The sequence below is a fragment of the Mizuhopecten yessoensis genome, unplaced genomic scaffold (genome assembly GCF_002113885.1).
Source record: "Mizuhopecten yessoensis strain PY_sf001 unplaced genomic scaffold, ASM211388v2 scaffold10857, whole genome shotgun sequence".
NCBI classification, from domain to species: Eukaryota; Metazoa; Mollusca; class Bivalvia; order Pectinida; family Pectinidae; genus Mizuhopecten; species Mizuhopecten yessoensis.
In genome coordinates, this window is record NW_018408756.1 from 173,491 (window position 1) to 193,884 (window position 20,394).

At 35.0% G+C, this 20,394-nt stretch overlaps 3 protein-coding genes across 4 annotated transcripts in view; 2 read left to right on the top strand and 1 right to left on the bottom strand.

Moving 5' to 3' along the window:
* The window catches only part of LOC110463030 (zinc transporter ZIP10-like), an 8,724-nt gene extending 6,651 nt beyond the window's left edge, over positions 1–2,073 (top strand). Inside the window, exons 4-7 of the mRNA XM_021517365.1 lie at positions 197–335; positions 676–990; positions 1,419–1,606; positions 1,915–2,073. Of these exons, the coding sequence (XP_021373040.1) occupies positions 197–335; positions 676–990; positions 1,419–1,606; positions 1,915–2,067 (795 nt within the window). The 3' untranslated portion in view covers positions 2,068–2,073. The remainder of the gene's footprint in view (positions 1–196; positions 336–675; positions 991–1,418; positions 1,607–1,914) is intronic.
* LOC110463023 (zinc transporter ZIP10-like) overlaps positions 1–20,394 on the top strand; it is a 115,782-nt gene that overhangs the window by 58,168 nt on the left and 37,220 nt on the right. The gene's annotated exons all lie outside the window — the stretch shown is intronic.
* The window catches only part of LOC110463026, a 45,745-nt gene continuing 27,436 nt past the window's right edge, over positions 2,086–20,394 (bottom strand). For both annotated transcript variants that reach the window (XM_021517359.1, XM_021517360.1), the window contains exon 5: positions 2,086–2,169. In XM_021517359.1, the coding sequence (XP_021373034.1) occupies positions 2,121–2,169 (49 nt within the window). In that variant the 3' untranslated portion in view covers positions 2,086–2,120. The remainder of the gene's footprint in view (positions 2,170–20,394) is intronic.

Sequence of the window (20,394 nt, forward strand, 5' to 3'; positions counted from 1 at the left end):
AATAGTTTTTACTAAGGCTATATAGAGATAGAAACCTGACTTTAATATTCTTTCCTTGAAAATGGCCAAAAAATCTTCAGGGTAGGCACACAAATATTGGGTCGGTCGGGTTAGCGGAAAAGATGGAAAAGTTGTATATCTGTTTGTTTAATAATTGTTGAATTCATATTGTAGACAACATTGCATATCATTTCAGAAAGGGTCTGTGTTTTTGAAGGAGTCCGGAGATTTAGCTGATGACAATACCAGCATTCCACTGACAGAGTGTGGTGCCATGCATGTCACTGACCCTGACTGTAAGGAGCAGATCATGGGCATCCATCCAGGACAAAAAGGTAATGATTATTAATAAGTTGGCATTAAAATGGCTTACTGCTTAAACATACAGTATGTATCTGGTAAATTCATTAGTCAGAGGAGTATTTCAGATGTTGAGCCATTTTCTATTTAAAATATCACAAAGAAAATATTGATTGTAGAGAAAACATTATAGCAGAAAAAGACTTGTTGGCAGCCGAAAATAAATTTGCTCTGAAGCTGACAACTGATTTTTATTAGAAATATAAAAGCTATGCCCACCAACAGATGTGAGTTTACCAACAGCAATTTTTTTAAGATATTGCTCAAATAAAATCTTATGATACATGTTGAAAATATGTTTTATTCTGTTTTTAGCCCTCACCAACTTCGCAGAGTCATCCCATAAGAATTGTTCACGTGACCATGAGGACCAAAATGACAAGGACAAACAGTTTGACATGGTTGATCAGGAGAACCCCAGTTCCGTGCTCAGCCATTCCCATCATAATCATGGACATTCCCACATACTGCCAACTTCTGTGGCGTCCATTGCATGGATGGTCATTCTTGGAGATGGAATCCACAACCTCTGTGACGGGTTGGCGATTGGCGCAGCCTTCTCAAACTCCATAACTGGTGGCTTCAGTACATCTTTGGCCGTTTTCTGCCATGAGCTACCTCATGAAATTGGTACGTTCCGTATTTTCTGTTAAAATATCTCTGCCTTGAACTGTCTTAGAATTTGACAGATTGGTAGTGTCTACAGTACTGAGTTTATTTTTCATAGTTGTATGTGTTGAAGGTTAGATATTTAATATAATCTTTTCAAACAGGTTTCCAATAACCAGTTTCCAAAAAATGTGCAGTTTAAAGTTACAGAAATCAAAACCTCAGGACAAAAATCACGCCAAGGAAAACCTGACTTACTAAGTATTTGGTAATTTTACAAAATATGAAAGTATTGTGCGTTGGAGACGTGAATTGTTTCAAAATAATATCAATAATATGTTTACATTTATTTCTATGGAAATAATTCTTTTCTGTTGAACATAGCGTGAACTTAGGACATGTTTATATAATGTTATGGATCCTTACTTTTGTGTGTGTTTTGTTTCAAGGTGATTTTGCTGTGTTGCTGAGGGCAGGAATGACGGTGAAACAGGCGGTCATGTATAACTGTGTGTCCTCCATTCTCGCATTGGTTGGCATGATAATTGGTGTTGCTATTGGAAATTTCGGGGACTCCATTACCTGGGTGTTCGTGTCGGTGGCGGGCATGTTCCTGTACATAGCACTCGTTGATATGGTGAGTCATCTGTAGAAATATTGAAAAGACATTGATATATTTTGCCATACAAGTGAAATGCATATTGCATTGAATTAGAAAATCATTTTTCTTTTTTTTAAAGTACAACGACGAACATATCACAGCATCAAAACTGCTTTGCACCATAATTCAATGGTATCATGTTTGACAAGGCTGTACGCCGTGCATTGTAAATGGGTTATTCAGAACAATTTTACTGTTTTCTACCGTTATTTGGTAAAAGCCATAAAAAAGTGATAATACCAAGCTTAGGTGTTAAAGTAGATGTTGTTTGTTTATTTCCGTAGTTGCCGGAGTTAACCGCCATGGACACGCGTCAAGGTGAACATCCATTTTCCCACCTTCTCATCCAGTTAGGCGGCATGATCCTAGGGACAACCATTATGCTCATCATCGCTCTGTATGAAAAAAACTTGATGAACATCTTGGAACCAGTGTAATTTCAGAAGCAGCTAGCACAATGTTCGTGGAGAAGTGACCAAGTGAGGAACTGTTATGGATCTGGTATAACTGGGAAACAGCCAGCACAGGGATCATGAAACCTGAAAGAAAAAGTCAAGATCTTTCATCTTACACATTCCTACTAAAATATTATACATATTGATACCTTGTGTCAAAGGCTTGCAGTCAGCAACATCTAAATGCAAACAAAATCTGAAATCTGTTTATAATGTTTGTCAAGGGAGATAACTCAGTTATAAAACCGTCTGATAGGTGGAATGATCAACATTGAATTAACATGTTACTTCTAAACCCTATAATCGGATGATGTCCTTTTGACCTTTGTTTTATATAACGATTTTTAGGTCACCTCAACTTCTTCTCAAGAACCAGTGGATGGATTTTTTTCAAACTTGGTCAGAATCATCCTTGGTAGATGAGGCTACAAAATTGTATAATTGGGATTCCTACCCCAACCCCTGGGGCAAAGGGCGGAGCCCCAAAGGGAAAATTAACCAATATTTCCAAAACCTTCTTCTTCAGACTCAGAGGTACTACAACTTCTTCTCAAGAACCAGTGGATGGATTTTTTTCAAACATGGTCAGAATCATCCTTGGTAGATGAGGCTACAAAATTGTATAATTGGGATTCCTACCCCAACCCCTGGGGCAAAGGGCGGAGCCCCAAATGGAGAATTAACCAATATTTCCAAAACCTTCTTCTTCAGACTCAGAGGTACTACATTCATTTTCTCTGCATGGAAAGAAAGATCATCAGGGGCTTTACTTAAATTGTAAATTTCAGGACCCCCCCAGCCATACGTTCTCCCTTGGGGAGGGGGTAAAGTTTACTATAGTTTATATAGGGAAATAACACTTTTGTGTATATTTTGACAACTTTCTGTAGGAAATTATTTTTACTTACAGAGAAGTATCCTTGGAGGAAGATGGTTTCAAATTGTAAAATTGAGATTCCTACCGCAACCCCTGGGGCCAGGGCAGCGCCCTAAAGGGAAAATTAACCAATATTTCAAAAATCTTCTCCTCCAGACTCAGAGGTACTACACTCATTTTCTCTGCATGGAAAGAAAGATCATCAGAAGCTTTACTTAAATTGTAAATTCCAGGACCCCAAGCTATTCGTTCTCCCTTGGGGAGGGGGTAAAGTTTACTATAGTTTATATAGGGAAATAACACTTTTGTGTATATTTTGACAACTTTCTGTAGGAAATTATTTTTACTTACAGAGAAGTATCCTTGGAGGAAGATGGTTTCAAATTGTAAAATTGAGATTCCTATCCCATCCCCAGGGGCTAGGGCAGGGGCCCCAAAGGGAACATTTACCAATATTTTTCAAATTCTTATCCTTTGATGACATGACAAGTATTGTATTTCACTTAGTTTACATGCTGATTTCCACATCACATCTAAACAATAAAATAAAGCTACCAGTTAAGATATTCAAGGGCCATCATCCAAAGAAAGCTCTTCCAGAAAATGATTTTAGCTTTATTTTGAAATATTACTCTAGGGCTGATGTGTGTGATTTGAATGTATGCCGAAAACATTACCCAACATGTTACATGACTAACCTGCATGTAATCTCATATTGAATACTGTATGTTGACATTTGAATATATGTAGCTATATCTATACAAACTGCATATTTTTATTCCATAAAACATGATAATCTCATTCTGAGAACCAATGTAAATCAAGGAAGATATAAATGTATACATTAGGTAGTTCATTTGGTATGTTGTATAGGCACAAATGCAAATTTTGAAATTCTGGCTTTCACTGCCCACTGTACATAAGTCAGTATGTCACTAGATGGTAGATATACTCTAAACAAACTTTAATCTTTAAGGCAAAAACTTCTCATCCAAAAAATACCCGGTACATAAAATATGTTCATATTTCCAAACAATTTTAATATCTTCAAAAAATTACCACAATATTGAACACAATTGTTTTCCAACTGTCTTTTATGTAATCCTATACTGTTTTTGCATTTTTACTTCATAATAATTTTTAGAAGAAAAATAGTGCAATGATTTAGAAATCGACAGAAATAGCAATATACTTTCCATTTAAGTACACATGTACCCGTTTTGGATTAGAAATAAACTGTGTTTGGTCTGCAATGATGTGAAATCCAGTAACACTAACAGGCCATTTTATCAAAATAAAGGGAAATATTAAATAAATGGTCTAATTAGAAAGAAATATGTAGAGGCTATTCCACACATAAAAAATCATTGGGAGCATTTATAATTGATGGTGGGTTTGAAATAATTATTGTATCAATGGAGATACATTAGGTAAAAAATGTTGAGGTCTTCAGTTGACTTTCCCATTTAGTATTGTCAACATTTTTCTTTAAGTTAGACGATCAAGATACATGTCAAACAGACACGATCTTTCAGCGTAGGAGTCAAAGCTAATTTGTTGGGTCAAATGTATTCATAACATATTGGATGTAATGGGTATTATTCATTGATAACAGGGAAGCTATGTGCTGTATTGAGGATATATCTGTTAGATTATATTATTAAAGTTTGAATCTTATTTTGTAAAATTATTGATGAGGATAACTGACTAATGTGTAGTTAAAAGTTTTATGATATTTTGTACATCAGCATGGTCTCTGCTATGCTGAAAGTTTGATTTGGCTAAGAAAATTGCTTATAGCACATTGTTTATATATACAACCTGTTTTGCTCTCGCCATTTTATATCATTCTTATATTTGGATATATATTACGGAGGTGAGTATTAAGTTGCGTACTCATACACTCAGAAACTTTAAGCGTTTGATATTTGATTTTTATAGTTCAGAAAAGGTTATTAATAGTGAAGCATGGTACAGATTGTTCATGGTATTATCAAGAACGTACTGGTATGCTTTATATTTTTTTCACTTTAGGCAAAAGTAGGTATAATAAAACAGAATGCAAGGGGACAAATGACTTCCTGTTATAAACTTGGAGTTATGAGCGGTAATTCTTTTGTTCTCACACACTTCTTCATTTTACGAAGGAATAACAGGAATAACATTGCATTTAAGTATTTAGATTTTAAATACATTTTCTGTGATGTTTATTCCTTCTGATACAATAATAGTAAATAACCTAAAAATCGAACTGTCAGCTACACATTTTGAAATAATTTGGAAATGAATAGCTTTAATTGATGACATATTCAGATTCCCATCATTATAACTGTCATCGTTAAAATCCAAGGGTTCCACTTACTATATATAACTTCATGTATATAGATTATGCTTGAGTAGTGTAGGTGTTTGTATATGCTGTAAATCCTTGTATGACATTCCAGTCCCACTGCCTTGTTTGGAAATCCAGTGCTAATATTTGATTATTGTTTAGCTCACCTGGCCCAAAGGGCCAAGTAAGCTTATGGCATGGTTCGGCGTCAATATTTTACTTTAAACAACTTCTTCTTAATGACTGCAAGTGTTAGGGTGATGATATTTGGCCAGAAGCAAACTGGGATGAAGAGCGACAAAGTTTGTTCAAATAAATTACCTTCACTTATTTTCAAGGTCACAAGGGTCAAATATGTTAAAAACTTTAAACAACTTCTTCTGAATAATCAAAACGCCCAGGGTGATGATATTTGGCCAGAAGCATGCTGGGATGAAGGGCTACCAAGTTTGTTCAAATGAATGACCTTAATCCATTTTCAAGGTCACAGGGGTCAATTGTCTTAAAAAATCTTCATACAACTTCTTCTGAATAACTAAGAGGCCTAGGATTATGATATATGGCAAGTAACATGGTGGGATGAAGGGCTACCAAGTTTGTTCAAATGAATGACCTTTACTTATATTCAAGGTCACAGGGGTCGAATATGTTTGAAAAGTTTATACAACTTCTTCTCAATAACCAAGAGGCCTAGGATTCTTATATTTGGCAAGTAGCATGCTAGGATGAAGGGCTACCGAGTTTGTTCAAATGAATGACTTCGAAGTATATATCCAAGGTCACAGGGGTCAAATATGTTAAAAAAACCTTTAAACGACTTCTCAATTAGCAAAATGCCAAGCATGATGATATTTGCCCATTAACAGGCTGTGATGAAGGCTACCAAGTTTGTTAAAATGAATGACCTTCGCCCATATTCAAGGTCTCAGTGGTCAATATATGTTTAAATCTTTAAATGACTTGTTCTATATAACCAAAAGGTCCAGGGTAATGATATTTTGCTGGGTTGGAAGACTATAAAATCTGTTCAACCTAATGTCCTTGTTCGACATTCAAGGTCACAGTCGTCATATGTTTAAATCTTTTAATAGGTTATTATGAATCAAACACTGTTATTCTGCCTCTAGCTGTATTTTAGTTCACGTTTAAGATAACAAGTGTGAGATTAATACCAGGTGAGCGATTCAGGCACATTGGGCCTCTTGTTATTAATGCAGTCAAATGTTTTACATGTATCAGTATAAGAAAAAAGTATATGATTTGAGGATAGAGTAAGTCACTGTTTCCTCTTTTCCTGATGTGATCTGTGAAGGCTCTAAATATATTTACTGTATAAAAATGCTGATATGTAATAGTTAAATACTGTATACTGGGAAATTTTGGCTGCAGTTTAATTTTCACCATTTTTGTCCTCTGCAATAAGGGCGAATTTATCATTACAGCGAATACAAGTACACAGTTTGCCCTATATAGTATATAGTAATTGCATGTGAAGGGCGAATATTCATGTCAAACACATATTTTGAACAAACTAGTAATGTTGCCTGTACTGTCACAGTATGGAAATCGTTGAATATGTCTCACCTTTTAATCCGGACAACCCTGATGTCAAGTCCATAATTTTGTAATCAGATTGAGAAATGTAACTTAATTCATTCACCCCTGAAATTGCATAATGAACTATTCCAACCTTTGAAGTGGAAGAGTTCCAATGTGTCTTCAGGGGTGAGTGAGTGAATGTACAATTTGTAGTCATAAGGTTATATGAAAACTTCAGATCATTTTGACATTTTGATGTTTTTGACAATAATTTATTACAACAATCATTGTAGTAAAAGATATTAAAGTTTTCTTTTTTATTACTATTCCCGAAACATTTTCCTATGAAAAATCACATGCAAATAATTGTTGTTGTTTTTCTTGCATTAATATAGCTGCCTATTTGTAGAGTGTAGAACAGACATAGCTGTACAGACAGCTGCTTGTTTTAACACACACAACTATATTTTATAATTCTAAAGCTACCACCTTGTCTTTTTCACTGTTTAATCAAAATAATCCTGTTTTTTTCACATATTTCAAGTTTTCAAATAACTTCCTCTTATGACAATCAGTGCCTAGAATACTGATGTTAAGCTGAAGCTTGCTTAGATAAAGTGGCAGCAAGTGTTATTCTAACAAATAACCTTAACCAATATTCAAGGTTGCAGGGGTCAAATTTATTAAGTTTTCCAACCATATTCTCTATAGCACGAGGCCTGCTAATGATGATATTCAGACGTTAGCTTGCAGAGGAAAAGGGCTATAGATTGTGTTCAAATGAATTACCTTGACCCCTAGGCAACTTCACGGAAATCTTTTGTTGTCAAGTATTACTGCCATTTAATATCAGGTGAGAAATGCAGGCACTAGTGGCCACTTATTTCAAATAGAATATTTAGAAATTTTGGCTGTTTTGGGCTGAAAGTATGTTAATTCCAGTTGCGCTTAAATAGTTACAAAGATCTAAACTGTAGATTTTTAAAACAGGGTAATTGTAGAAAGAGTGATTTTGGATTTATGTATTTGCCAATTAAATCAGCATAGTTAACAAGCTGTATCTAGGTTAAATTGGTAGATTCTCTTTATTCTGAACAGTCCAGTTTCAGAAAAAAATAGTTTTCTTTATTACATATATTAATACCGGTGAACTGTTATGTTCTTCAGATGGATAATGGTAGACATACATCATTGTAATAGAATTGTATATGCTAGATTCAGTGTATACAGATGATACCATATGACAGGTGCTGATATGGGGCTATACATGTTGCTTAAGAAAAAACTACGCTCTTTGCACAACGTTAGTGAGAGTAACCCCTAGAATCTCGAGGATCGATACTGCAGCATGATGTCGGCGTCTGTGGTTAATGTTCTCCTTATAGTGAATCGTTTCCTATGTACACCTCCACTTAACTTCTGTTTAAATTTAACTGTAGCAAAGTTGGGTCAGGACGTTTCTGACGTTGACCAGGAATTCGAAGCTCAATAAGTGATAACATCTGAAGACCAGGGTCCAAACTCAAGTGGGGCCCCGCTAAGGATTTATATTTTGTTTTGTTCACACCTAGTATTTCTCATAAAAGTGCCGCAATGTATGATATTTTTTTCAGAAATGATATATCAAAACAATAGTCAAACCGAACAAAATAATTTAAATACTTATTTCTTTAGTGGCACGAGGGTCCTTAAACGTGAAAACAAAAACGGACATTTTCCCGTCCCCGTAAAGAGTGCCAAAGGTTCACGATTGACCTGATAGTATATAAGGTTCGTTGCAGTAGTTGATGCGGATTGATTGGTCCCCACTACTTATATATAACTATCGCTGTCAAATGTAGAGGTCGGCGGTGTTGGAAACCGACCATGTACCTGTCATTACCCGATTTTCAAATATAAAATAACACTTATTGTCCATCATGACTTTAACTTGAAATGTGTACCATTTATGACTGTTAAATTGTGAAACAAATATTTGTGAATAAAACTCGCTTTACACTGAAATGCAAATTAGTTTTCTTTAACTTCTATAATGAGTCCAAACACACGTGTTCCTATCAAAATCATCATTCCGTCAAATTAATCCATACATGTAAGATATGCACTGGCCCCAAAAGGAAACGTTACATTATTGATAGAATTTTTATTAATGTATTAAAAATGCTGTAAATTCACTCGGACAAAATCAATGTGTGTTGTTTCAATATACTGACTTCAGTTTAATTTAAATGTCTCTGTAACATGACGTCACTAATGCTTATCCAGCGTATGTAAAAATCATGTTCACAGAATTAATATCCTATGAAAGAACCCCTGGCAAATGGCAGCTGTGTAAAACTAGCTTTGCGCACAAACTGTTTCGTATTTTTCTACCGCGAGTGTAATTAACACAAATATAAAATATTATCAATAAGTTTAGTTGATATATTTAAATATTAATTATTATATTAACGCATATATTTTAAAAGATTGGTATTAGGAAGCACACATTCCTATATACTAAAATGGCTGGAAGAATCCCGAGTTATAAACTTTTCCGAACGAAACTCGAGTGTTCCGAAGAGCCATTGGGAACTTGGAGAAATGTTCAAATGACCATTGGTTTTGTTGGCCAAAACGAAAAAGGGTCAGAAATAGTTCTTATTGGTGAGAATCACTGTCATTTGTTAATCTGTTGCACGTCATTTTCAACCAGAATGAGACAAATGAAAGTAGTTTGCCGAGGATTTATATGGTGAGGGTCCAGTAGTGCAGCTGTAATGATGGCAAACTCGATAAGAGCGCAGAATTATTGTCATAATCAGTCACCACATACTCAAATATAAAGTGAGATTTTAAAATTCATCTTGATTTATGTTATTTTTCGTACACAGCCTCGTTGAAGAATTCTAGTTTGGTTTGATTTGGGGAAGGGGTGGGGGTTGTTATTTGTTTTATATTATTTATGAGGAAGTATTGGTTTCTTTGACATGTGTCTACCTGGGGTATGCCGTTTATTCCAAGTTTCTGGTTAATAATTTTACAGCAATTTTGAGGTAAAGATACAGATAGTTGATGTCAGAAAGCTGAGTTAGTTGATTTAATATTTATCATTCACATCACTTGTCTTGCTTGTTGTAAGCAAATTTTATTGATTTCTGCTGATTATCCTGTGTTATAAATTCATGGTTGAAAGTTTGTGCTCATGTATTTTGTGAGTTAACAGGTAAAGGATATGTACAACTGTTCAGTGTTACTCCAAACCAATCAAATTAGTTAACCTCCCCTCACCCACCCCAAGTAGTTGGTTTAGATTGTGTCCCATTTTTCAAAAACTCCTACATGTTAATTTCGACCTGGTGGTAAAGAATCTTGCAATCTACCAGATATAATCAAATCTTGAATACACGAAGAATATTTGTAATGAAATACAATTTATTATAACCAGTCTAACATTAACTGCTTATTTTTACATTTGATTTAACTTATTGACCTCTCTAGGTTAATTTTAAGTCCAAGAAAAAATTCACAAAAAATATATTTTACAGGCAATTTTTTATCAAGAATAGTTATACTTAGTATGTGTACATATCAATATAGCAAGGTTATTGTATTTGATTAAATAAATCTCTTCATCTTTATTTATGAAAAGTGTATGACACTAGATCATAAACTAGGGAACTTAGATATAATATCAAAAATGAAGAATGTCTTCAATTTCAGTTCCTTTTCCAAATGAATTTTATCACACAGGGAAGCATATGGTAACTGGACTTTTCCGCCAAAGTTTGAAGCAGATTCCAAGAGAAATATTCAGTTTACTAATACACGAGCAAGATACTTTACTCCGCTTGTTCCAGTCTACTCTGCTGTAAATGAGTATGTGGTTGGGCTAGTGCTAGAAATGCAGAATGCTAGCTGTGTCTCAGTGCCGAAATGGCAGCACCGGCTGTATGCTCCCCAGGGAGTTTAGAAAGATATTGACTGGTTGCAAATATATACAATGGAAGACATTATAATATAATAAATGAGCATCACAGTATATATTTATTATGCTGCACACTTAATAAGCATGTGACATGTCCCTGTAACCCACATCTAATTATAGGTAAGTAACCTACATCTAATTATAGGTAAGTAGCCCACATCTAATTATAGGTAAGTAGCTATAGGGGAATTATTATTGGAAGCCAATATCAACACATCCAACTAGTACAGCACATTAAGACAAGGGCCCCTTGGGTTTAACAGGTCACCTGAGTTGTAGTACAATTGTTATTTGTTGTTGTGATATGACAAAAACAAATATTACATATGTATATCAGGGAATTTTGTCCCTCTACAATACTGAAAAGTCTCATTTCTTAAACTATAGCAAAATTTACCCCCTCCCTGGGGTAAATGGGTGACAATTGATAAAAAAAACCACTTATATATCAGATATACACCTCATACACCTTCTATAAATCAGGTATACACCTTCTATAAATCAAATATGCATCTACTACCAATAAAAACCTCCCATACATTAGGTATACACAACCTTTACATCCGGCATCAGCTCCTATAAGTCAGGTATCACCTATACATCAGGTATACACCTTCTATACATCAAGTAAACACCTTTGGGTCACTCCCATATATCAGGTACCAGGTATTCTCCTCCCATATAGCAGGTATATATACACCACCTATACATCAGGTAAACACTTCCCATGCATCAGGAATACACCTCCCATACATCAGGTATACCAAGACATCAGGTATATAGTATACACCTTCAATACATCACTCATCAGGTACAAATGTATATATACCTCCCATACATCAGGTATATACACCACTACATCAGGTATACACCTTCTATACATCAAGTAAACACCTTTGGTTCCATATATCAGGTATATACACCTCCCATACATCAGGTTTACACCACCCATACATCAGGTTTACTCCTTCTTTACATCAGGTAACGCCTTTTATTCATCATGTATCACCTCCTTTACATCAGGTATACACCTCCCATACATCAGGGCATTTTAGATCGCTATTCTCTGTAGGAAAGTTATTATTATTCCTAATCTATATAAGAGTTGTCTCATTGGTTGTTAAGATTACCTCTTACCATACAGGAAATATGAGCTTGGGGATCTCAACAATTTCCATGTTATGACCCAGGGAGGAAGTCATCAGGGATTGGTTGGGCTCCATTAAGGACTTGATAGCATGAGTGTTATTTTCTCTGCATGTCCAGCAACATATGAAAGGGATCTGAACTGATTTCATGTTAAGACATGGGGAATAAGCCCTCGGGAGCAGGAAATGAACCTGGAGCTAGTCCTGTAAGCATGGATGTGTTCAGGGTATGCTGGGGAATCTTGATCATTTAAAGTACATAAAGCTTTACACCCAAAATTCCTTTATGGCTGCTTTGTCCCAGTTTTTCAGACCTGAGATATGCTACAATCTGCAGTCATTAAGGAAAAGTAGTTTTTTGAAGATGAAATTGTCTTATTTTGCTCTATATTGGGCCCCATATTATGCCATGCCCTTCTAGGTTGTAGAAACTTGACTGATACAAAATATGGTCACCTTATTGCCTCAGCCATTTTTACCGTATATTGTAACAATGTATATGGTGACAGGTCCTTCTAGAAAGTAGTCTTTTACAAGTTAAAATTTGCCAATTTCCCTTTATTGGCCCCGCCCCTCAACACTAAGGTGGCCATATCCTTTCATAATATAAAAGGCCAAAAATATATTGTTTTGTGCCTACCCAAAACTTTTTTGCCAATTTTCAAAGGAAGAACTGTTCAAGTCAAGATCACTCTCCTTTCTATATATAGGCTAAATAAAAATAAATGAAAAATTGAATTTATTACCTATCTATACCTATCCATATTTTTTTCAAACATGTAACAGGAAATAAACATTTTTTGTTGTATATAGAGGATACTCATACACAATAAGTGATGACTCTTTATGAGGTAAATCAAATAGTGTTAGTTTATATGCAGTATATGATCAACAAGTTTCAGCAATTAGATGACATATAACTGAAAATAGTAATGAGAGATACTTAATATACATAGCTTATTAAAGAAATACAGAATGTAGTGTACAGATAATGTAAAGATAGGATTATGTATACACAGAATATAAAGGTACTATACAGAATATATTAAGTACAGATATATTTCATTCGTCATAAACTCTGTACACAACTCTCTATATCACTCTGTTTACTAGCTACTCTCTGAATACTATGTATATGACTTTCTATATACTATTTCTATTATATGATGTCTCTGTGTACTCTGCATATCACTATATACTCTGTATTATGTGATGCCTGTGTACTCTGCATACCACTCTTTATATATTCTGTATACTATGTATACCACTCCTAACATAGCCTGTATACCACTCGATATACACTGTATATCACTCCTCATATACTCTGTATACAACTCCTCATATATTCTATATACCACTCATTTATTCTATGTATACCACTCAATAGATTCATTCTATCACACAATTTTTATACTATATTTACCACTCCTGATATATTCCGTATACCACTCACTATATAATCTGTATACCACTCCTCATATACTCTGTATATAACTCACTCTTTACTCCGTAAACCACTATCAATATACTCTGTACACCACTTCGTAGATACTGTGCATACTAATCCTTATATACTCTGTATAACACTCTCTTTACTCTGTATTCCACTCTATATATTTCCTGTATACCACTCTTTATGTGCCCTGTATACTACTATTTATAATCTGTATACATTCCTATGTAAAGCATTTCAATTATCTTTTATAATAAACAGGAGGAAGGGTTAGGGCCTGTCTATGGGTCAAATCCTGATAACATAAGTGTATCCAAATCGTCATGTTCAGCAATTGTATGTACATGTGTAAAACACACGTATTCAGTATTATGGACAGATATTAAACTTTTATTTACTATCACACACAGGTAAACCATATGCAATTGCTACAACAGACACAGACAGGTATTACACACGTATATACTACCACAGACAGGTATTTCACATGCATTACTACCACAAACATGTATTACACACGTAAATACTACCACATACAGGTATAACACATGTATATATATACTATCACACACAGGTATTGCACATGTATACAATATCACAGACATGTATAACACAGTCATGTATATACTATCACAGACAGCTAGATATTACACATGTATATACTATCACACACTGGTATTAGACATGTATATACTACAACAGACAGGTATGACACATGTATATACTACCACATACAGGTATAACACATGCACATGCTATCACACACAGGTATTGCACATGTATACAATATCACAGACATGTATATAATATCACGGATAGGTATTACACATGTATTACACATGTATATACTATCACACACAGGTATTACACATGTTTATACTACAACAGACATGTATGACACATATATACTACCACATACAGGTATAACACATGTATATTGTATAACACAGTCATGTATATACTATCACAGACAGCTAGATATTACACATGTATATACTATTACACACTGGTATTAGAATGTATATACTACAACAGACAGGTATGACACATGTATATACTACCACATACAGGTATAACACATGTACATGCTATCACACACAGGTATTGCACATGTATACAATATCACAGACATGTATATAATATCACAGATAGGTATTACACATGTATTACACATGTATATACTATCACACACAGGTATTACACATGTTTATACTACAACAGACATGTATGACACATATATACTACCACATACAGGTATAACACATGTATATTGTATAACACAGTCATGTATATACTATCACAGACAGCTAGATATTACACATGTATATACTATTACACACTGGTATTAGAATGTATATACTACAACAGACAGGTATGACACATGTATATACTACCACATACAGGTATAACACATGTACATGCTATCACACACAGGTATTGCACATGTATACAATATCACAGACATGTATATAATATCACAGATAGGTATTACACATGTATTACACATGTATATACTATCACACACAGGTATTACACATGTTTATACTACAACAGACATGTATGACACATATATACTACCACATACAGGTATAACACATGTATATACTATCACACACAGGTATTGCACATGTACCCGGTATACAATATATGACATGTATATACTATCACAGATAGGTATTACACATGTATATACTATAACAGACATGTATTACACATGTAATAGTATACTATCACACACAGGTATAACACATGTATATACCATCACTGACAGGTATTACACATGTATTACTTACTACCACAGAGAGGTATTACACATTTATATTTATACACTTTACAAAAATTGTCCATTACATTTACCCTATACATGTTTTATACATACATTTATATACACATGTACATGTATCACTATTGACAGTAAGACAGATTGATAATTGATTGCCTATCACTGTATATATTGACAGGTATTCTGACACAATTGCAACACTATTTAAATAGGTGAAATATAGTTATACATGTTACATTATTAACAGAAAATGGTATAGGTATTATTTTAATTTCAATGAGAGGGTGAATATATCTCAGGGCTTCAACTATACTTAATAGTGCTTTACCTGGAATTGAGGATCATTCACATGTTTAATGTTTTGCTACATGAATTATGTTGTTAAACAAATAGGTATGTATCATATATATATCCTAGACCAAATAGTATTGCTAAATGTGCATCAAACAAATAATATGCTGGGACCGCTGGATCATGATGTTAAAACCATGTAACGATAAACGTTCCTTTTTACATCTGAGACAAGGATACCAATGTTTATGGAGAAATTATATTTTTTTCTGTTAATTGTGCTATTTTGGCTCAATATTCTCAAACAGATAGCACTTTTTGACGACTACACTTCATCTTTCTGTTATATCTCCCAGTCACATGTTTTCAGTAATAGTCAAGTTTACATAATATTTCATCTTAAACAGACTTTTCTGTAAAAATTACAAATATACTGTTGCCAGAAGGCTTTTGGGATTTCACTGAGATTTTTTTTAAATCTTATCTCTCTGTAATCCTTAACGCATAAAGGGTTATTGAATTTGATTTGAAATACAGTCAAGCATTCTGCTGTGTTGTTTTTGCAACACCAGAGATGTTCGACCTTAGTGGATGTTTTGATCAACAATGAATCACTTTTAAGAAGTATTGATTTTAATGACATGACAAAGCTGAAATAGCTCATTGATGAGGAGGTTACCTTTTGAACTTTAAATCAATGAGCTAACCTTTTGAACTTTGACCTTTTCTGCAACCATTTGCAATATGGGAATCAAGTTAAACTCCTTATCCAGCTGTTGTCAAACAAGTAGAGTTGAAAATCAGTAACCTACCTCTTTGTTTTACTAACAATATGATTTAACATGACATTTTATCCTCAACTGTTTCAGTTTCTCAACGTCTGATTAACTAAACAAATCGTTACGGAAAGTTCCAAGTCCAATTACCGGTACCTAAAGAAATATCTTAAATCTGAAAGTATTTTTTTGTGTTCACTCTCTGTGTGCAGGGGTTTGTAGCGATTTTGAATCTCTGTACTTTCAATTCTAAATCTCAAGATGTTTAAAACTTATGAAATAGTTAAAACAAATCTTTTAAGTTAACTCATTCACCCCTGAAGACACATTTGAATTCTTCCAATTCATAGGTTAGAATAGTTCATTATAAAATTTCAGGGGTGAATGAGTTCATCAGGGTTTGAACCAACTTGATCTAGGAAACTTATTCCATGCTTCCTGAAACTAAAATTTCACCTTTATAGATATATTTATATATATTTGATATATTAGATATTTTCAATACCATTAATATTATGTTTCAAATGCGTCCTCTAACCAAGTGAAAATAGCATTTATGGGTATAAACGTTTTATCATTCAATTGATGTTTATTATTTACCAGAATCTGATAACATGTTTTAACAGATATTTAGTTAATGCTATGAGTTTAACTGTTACCGCCGGTAAATTGTAAAAACATTTGTATTATGTTTGGGAAATAAAAAATATACTACGGAATAGAATAATACTGTGTTGTGTTGAATATATTTTCATACGACCCAAAGAAGTACTGTGCAAGTCGTTTGTGCTCTCTTGGACCACATGGGAATTCCTTTTTGACGTTGGTTAAAGATAAAGTAAAATATTCTGATCGGGGTCCAGTCGTTCCGTACCGCCTCCGTCAATCCGTAATAGTCCACCCGTACCAAGGTTTAGTTATTTTCGCTTTGTGTCTAATAATATTTCCTTCACATCAGAGGTTTATACCTTCATTCGTCACAATGGCAATGATTCGACCCCTGTTAACTGCGTCTGTACAGCAACAAGGATATGTATGTCTCTGCCACCACAATCGGTCGTATCGATGATGTATCGTTAGTTAAAATACACCTGTGACATAATCCTGCAAAGGATGCAACATTATTGGAAGCATCTGAAACACATGATACTCTTAGCTTCGTACTCGTTACTCTTTCGTCGGCAAACACAGCATTAAATTCAGATAAGTAGGTAGCAACGGGGTCATGTGGAAAAATTGACTTATTGCGTTTGATAACTGTAATGGATGGTATCATATATATTATACATGTATGGTCATGTCCACTGTGTGTACAAAGCACTTGAGTGCTCAGCATATCGTGCATGCGTGAGCCCTTTGGTAAATCCGTCTTCGGTTGTTTTTGGGTTGGTTTGACTCCATAATTATTGACGCTAATATTAGTTTTATGTCCATTTTTAAACCCTCCTTACTAACATACTCACGCAGCAACACAAACTTTGGGTCACGTCTGACAACTTCAAGCCCATCTGTCAGTCATCCCGGCAAACAGCACAGCCTACTTTCTAAGATTTTAAAACACAAATGTTAAACACATACATCAGGAACACTTGAAAATATTATAAATATAGCCCAAGAAAATCTCTTTGTGGAACAATACGTTACTTAAACATAAAGTACCAAGAGTGAAATATAAAATTCTGAATACGGATTCTCTCAGAAAGGACAGGCACGACGAATATGTTGGAGTGAATCATATCCTTAAGACAGATAAGGTGAGTAAACCTATATACATGTAGTTACGCTCATACTGTGAATCTATCGCCCGGTCTTTGAAATATAAAAACTGTAAAAACAATAAATGCCGGATTGAAGTAAACGTTTGTCGCCTTCCAAATTGCACTCCTGACGCAAAATGTATGTTCGATGTTATTCGAGACACAAGCAGCAACAAAAATATCAACTCCACCATTTACATTTGCCGACACTTAAACCTGTCCTATATGGATTTAAAGGACAATTCTATGACTTGGCACTAGTACCTGAAAGCCATAAATGACGCGTCGGTATCATTGTAGAGGACCTTGTGCTCCAACAAGCCGTCAACTCAGATGCGTGAACACGCTGGACCAGTTTGTCAGCAACCGTCCATTCCTTAACAAAAGATGTGAATGTGTCCCTGGTATCAGTGATCACAACATCGTTTACTAATTTTTGATTCTCGATCTAGCATTCAAAGGCAACAATCCAGTATTCACTGGTTGAGGAAGGGAAACTTGAAATCGCTGAGGAAGTCCTCCGAAGACAATTCATCCGAATCTTCAAGAGAACGTTCACGTTATGTGGCAACACCTTGGGTCCAAATCCATCTTCAACGTCGTTCTGGTAATAACTGACAACAACACGATCGAAGATGCAGAAACCTACCAGACCTAAAAAAATGCACCCGATAACTCAAACTTCAAACTGCACATACAAATGGGTTATTTTAAAACATGAGTTAAGCTATATCAACTTATATTTACCACTCTTTTTGGCCCGGAAGTTAAAGCACGGGATTCTTAATGTGGGAGGAAATCGGAGTACCCGGAGAAAAAACCCCGTACATGTAGTCGGGACAGGTTACCCTATACCTCTTTAAAGGATCCACTGCGCCACCCAAACCCCTTCTCATCTTTGAGGCGAGGTCCCATATGTAGAGAGCATGCAAGGATGCTTAAAACGATCACGTCAACAACATGATTATCGATGACGACGCCCACCCAAAACATTCTGGCACCTCTTCAAATGTGCACCCATAAAACAGAACTGAATCCCATCCTCAACACTCGGTGTCCACTTTCTTGTCGAATGAGAAACTCTCAACCATAACAAAGTTAGAAATAATCAGCAGGTAGTCTGATTCCCCATACACAGAGGATTGGAATGGTGGAATCTTAAAGCTTCTCCGTAACATGACCCCTATCAAGGCGCCCCGACAAATTGCATCGACTATTCAAAAGAAAATGCACAGGAATTAGATGCTTGTATTTCTCTTCCTTGAAACCTCTAAAAAGAAGGGGGAATTCACACGCTCTTTTGTTTCCAATTTTCTAAAAAGATGATCGCGTCCTCAAATTACCGATCAAACTCTCTGACATCAATATGGTTGTAAATAATCGAACAGGAGTACATTCTAACCGAAAGCCAACAAGGATTCAGGAAAAGACAGTCCAGCAATACATCGTTATTTGTCGCAATCCAATATCTCGCGAAAAGACTGAATAGTGGATAAAGGAACACCAGTTTGCTGAGCGTCTTCTCTTGAAATTGCACCGCTATGACGTTAGCGGCAGCATGTTGGAGTGAATTGATGAGATCTTGTCACATCATAACCAGGCTGTTGCCCTTGAAGGAAAAACATCGAAGGTGCAATCTAAATGTATTTCATTGTCGAAATTATCATCGTCTACAACTACACATCCCTGACAGTACTAGTCGTTTGCGGAAATTTCAATCCTGTATATAATTTGCATTCATTTCTTGTGCCATACACTAGGAATACTGCTTTACTATTGCTATAAATTGATCATTTTTTAATGATTATTAATTAGTTTGTACATTATCTGTTAGTTTTTCATTAACATCAAAGGAAATAGAGACCGAAATCTTAATTGTTCTTGATTCGATAATTGTAAAATAAAAATTTAGAAGTTCACATTAATTGGTGCTTTTATAATTATAGGCACGCGTGTCAAGTTGACTAAATTGCCTTTCCCATTTAAAGTGAGTATTGGACTTGAGCAAGGCTGCATCCTATATCCGTTGTTGGTTTCAGGGGAAGGCCACGCGCACATGATTCAAGCATGTGACCTTCTAAAAATAATATCTAGGCCGTAGATCATGTATAGACCCTTTCACTAATTTTTGCAGACATGCGCACAAACGCCACTGAGTGGGTAATTTCGGTTTCCGCTTCCGCATTCCATGTTGTTTACATTAGAAACGGTGTCTATAGTATGGCTAACCGGGATAATTTAAACAAGCTCGGCAATGACGCATTGAAATTATTGGCTTCCGAGAATAACATCGCCAAAGAAAAGAAGAAGAAGAGTGAGCTGGTTTCACAGTTACTGTATGCACAGGCTCCAGTTTCTGCACTGACCGCAGTGTTGAGTCAGTCAT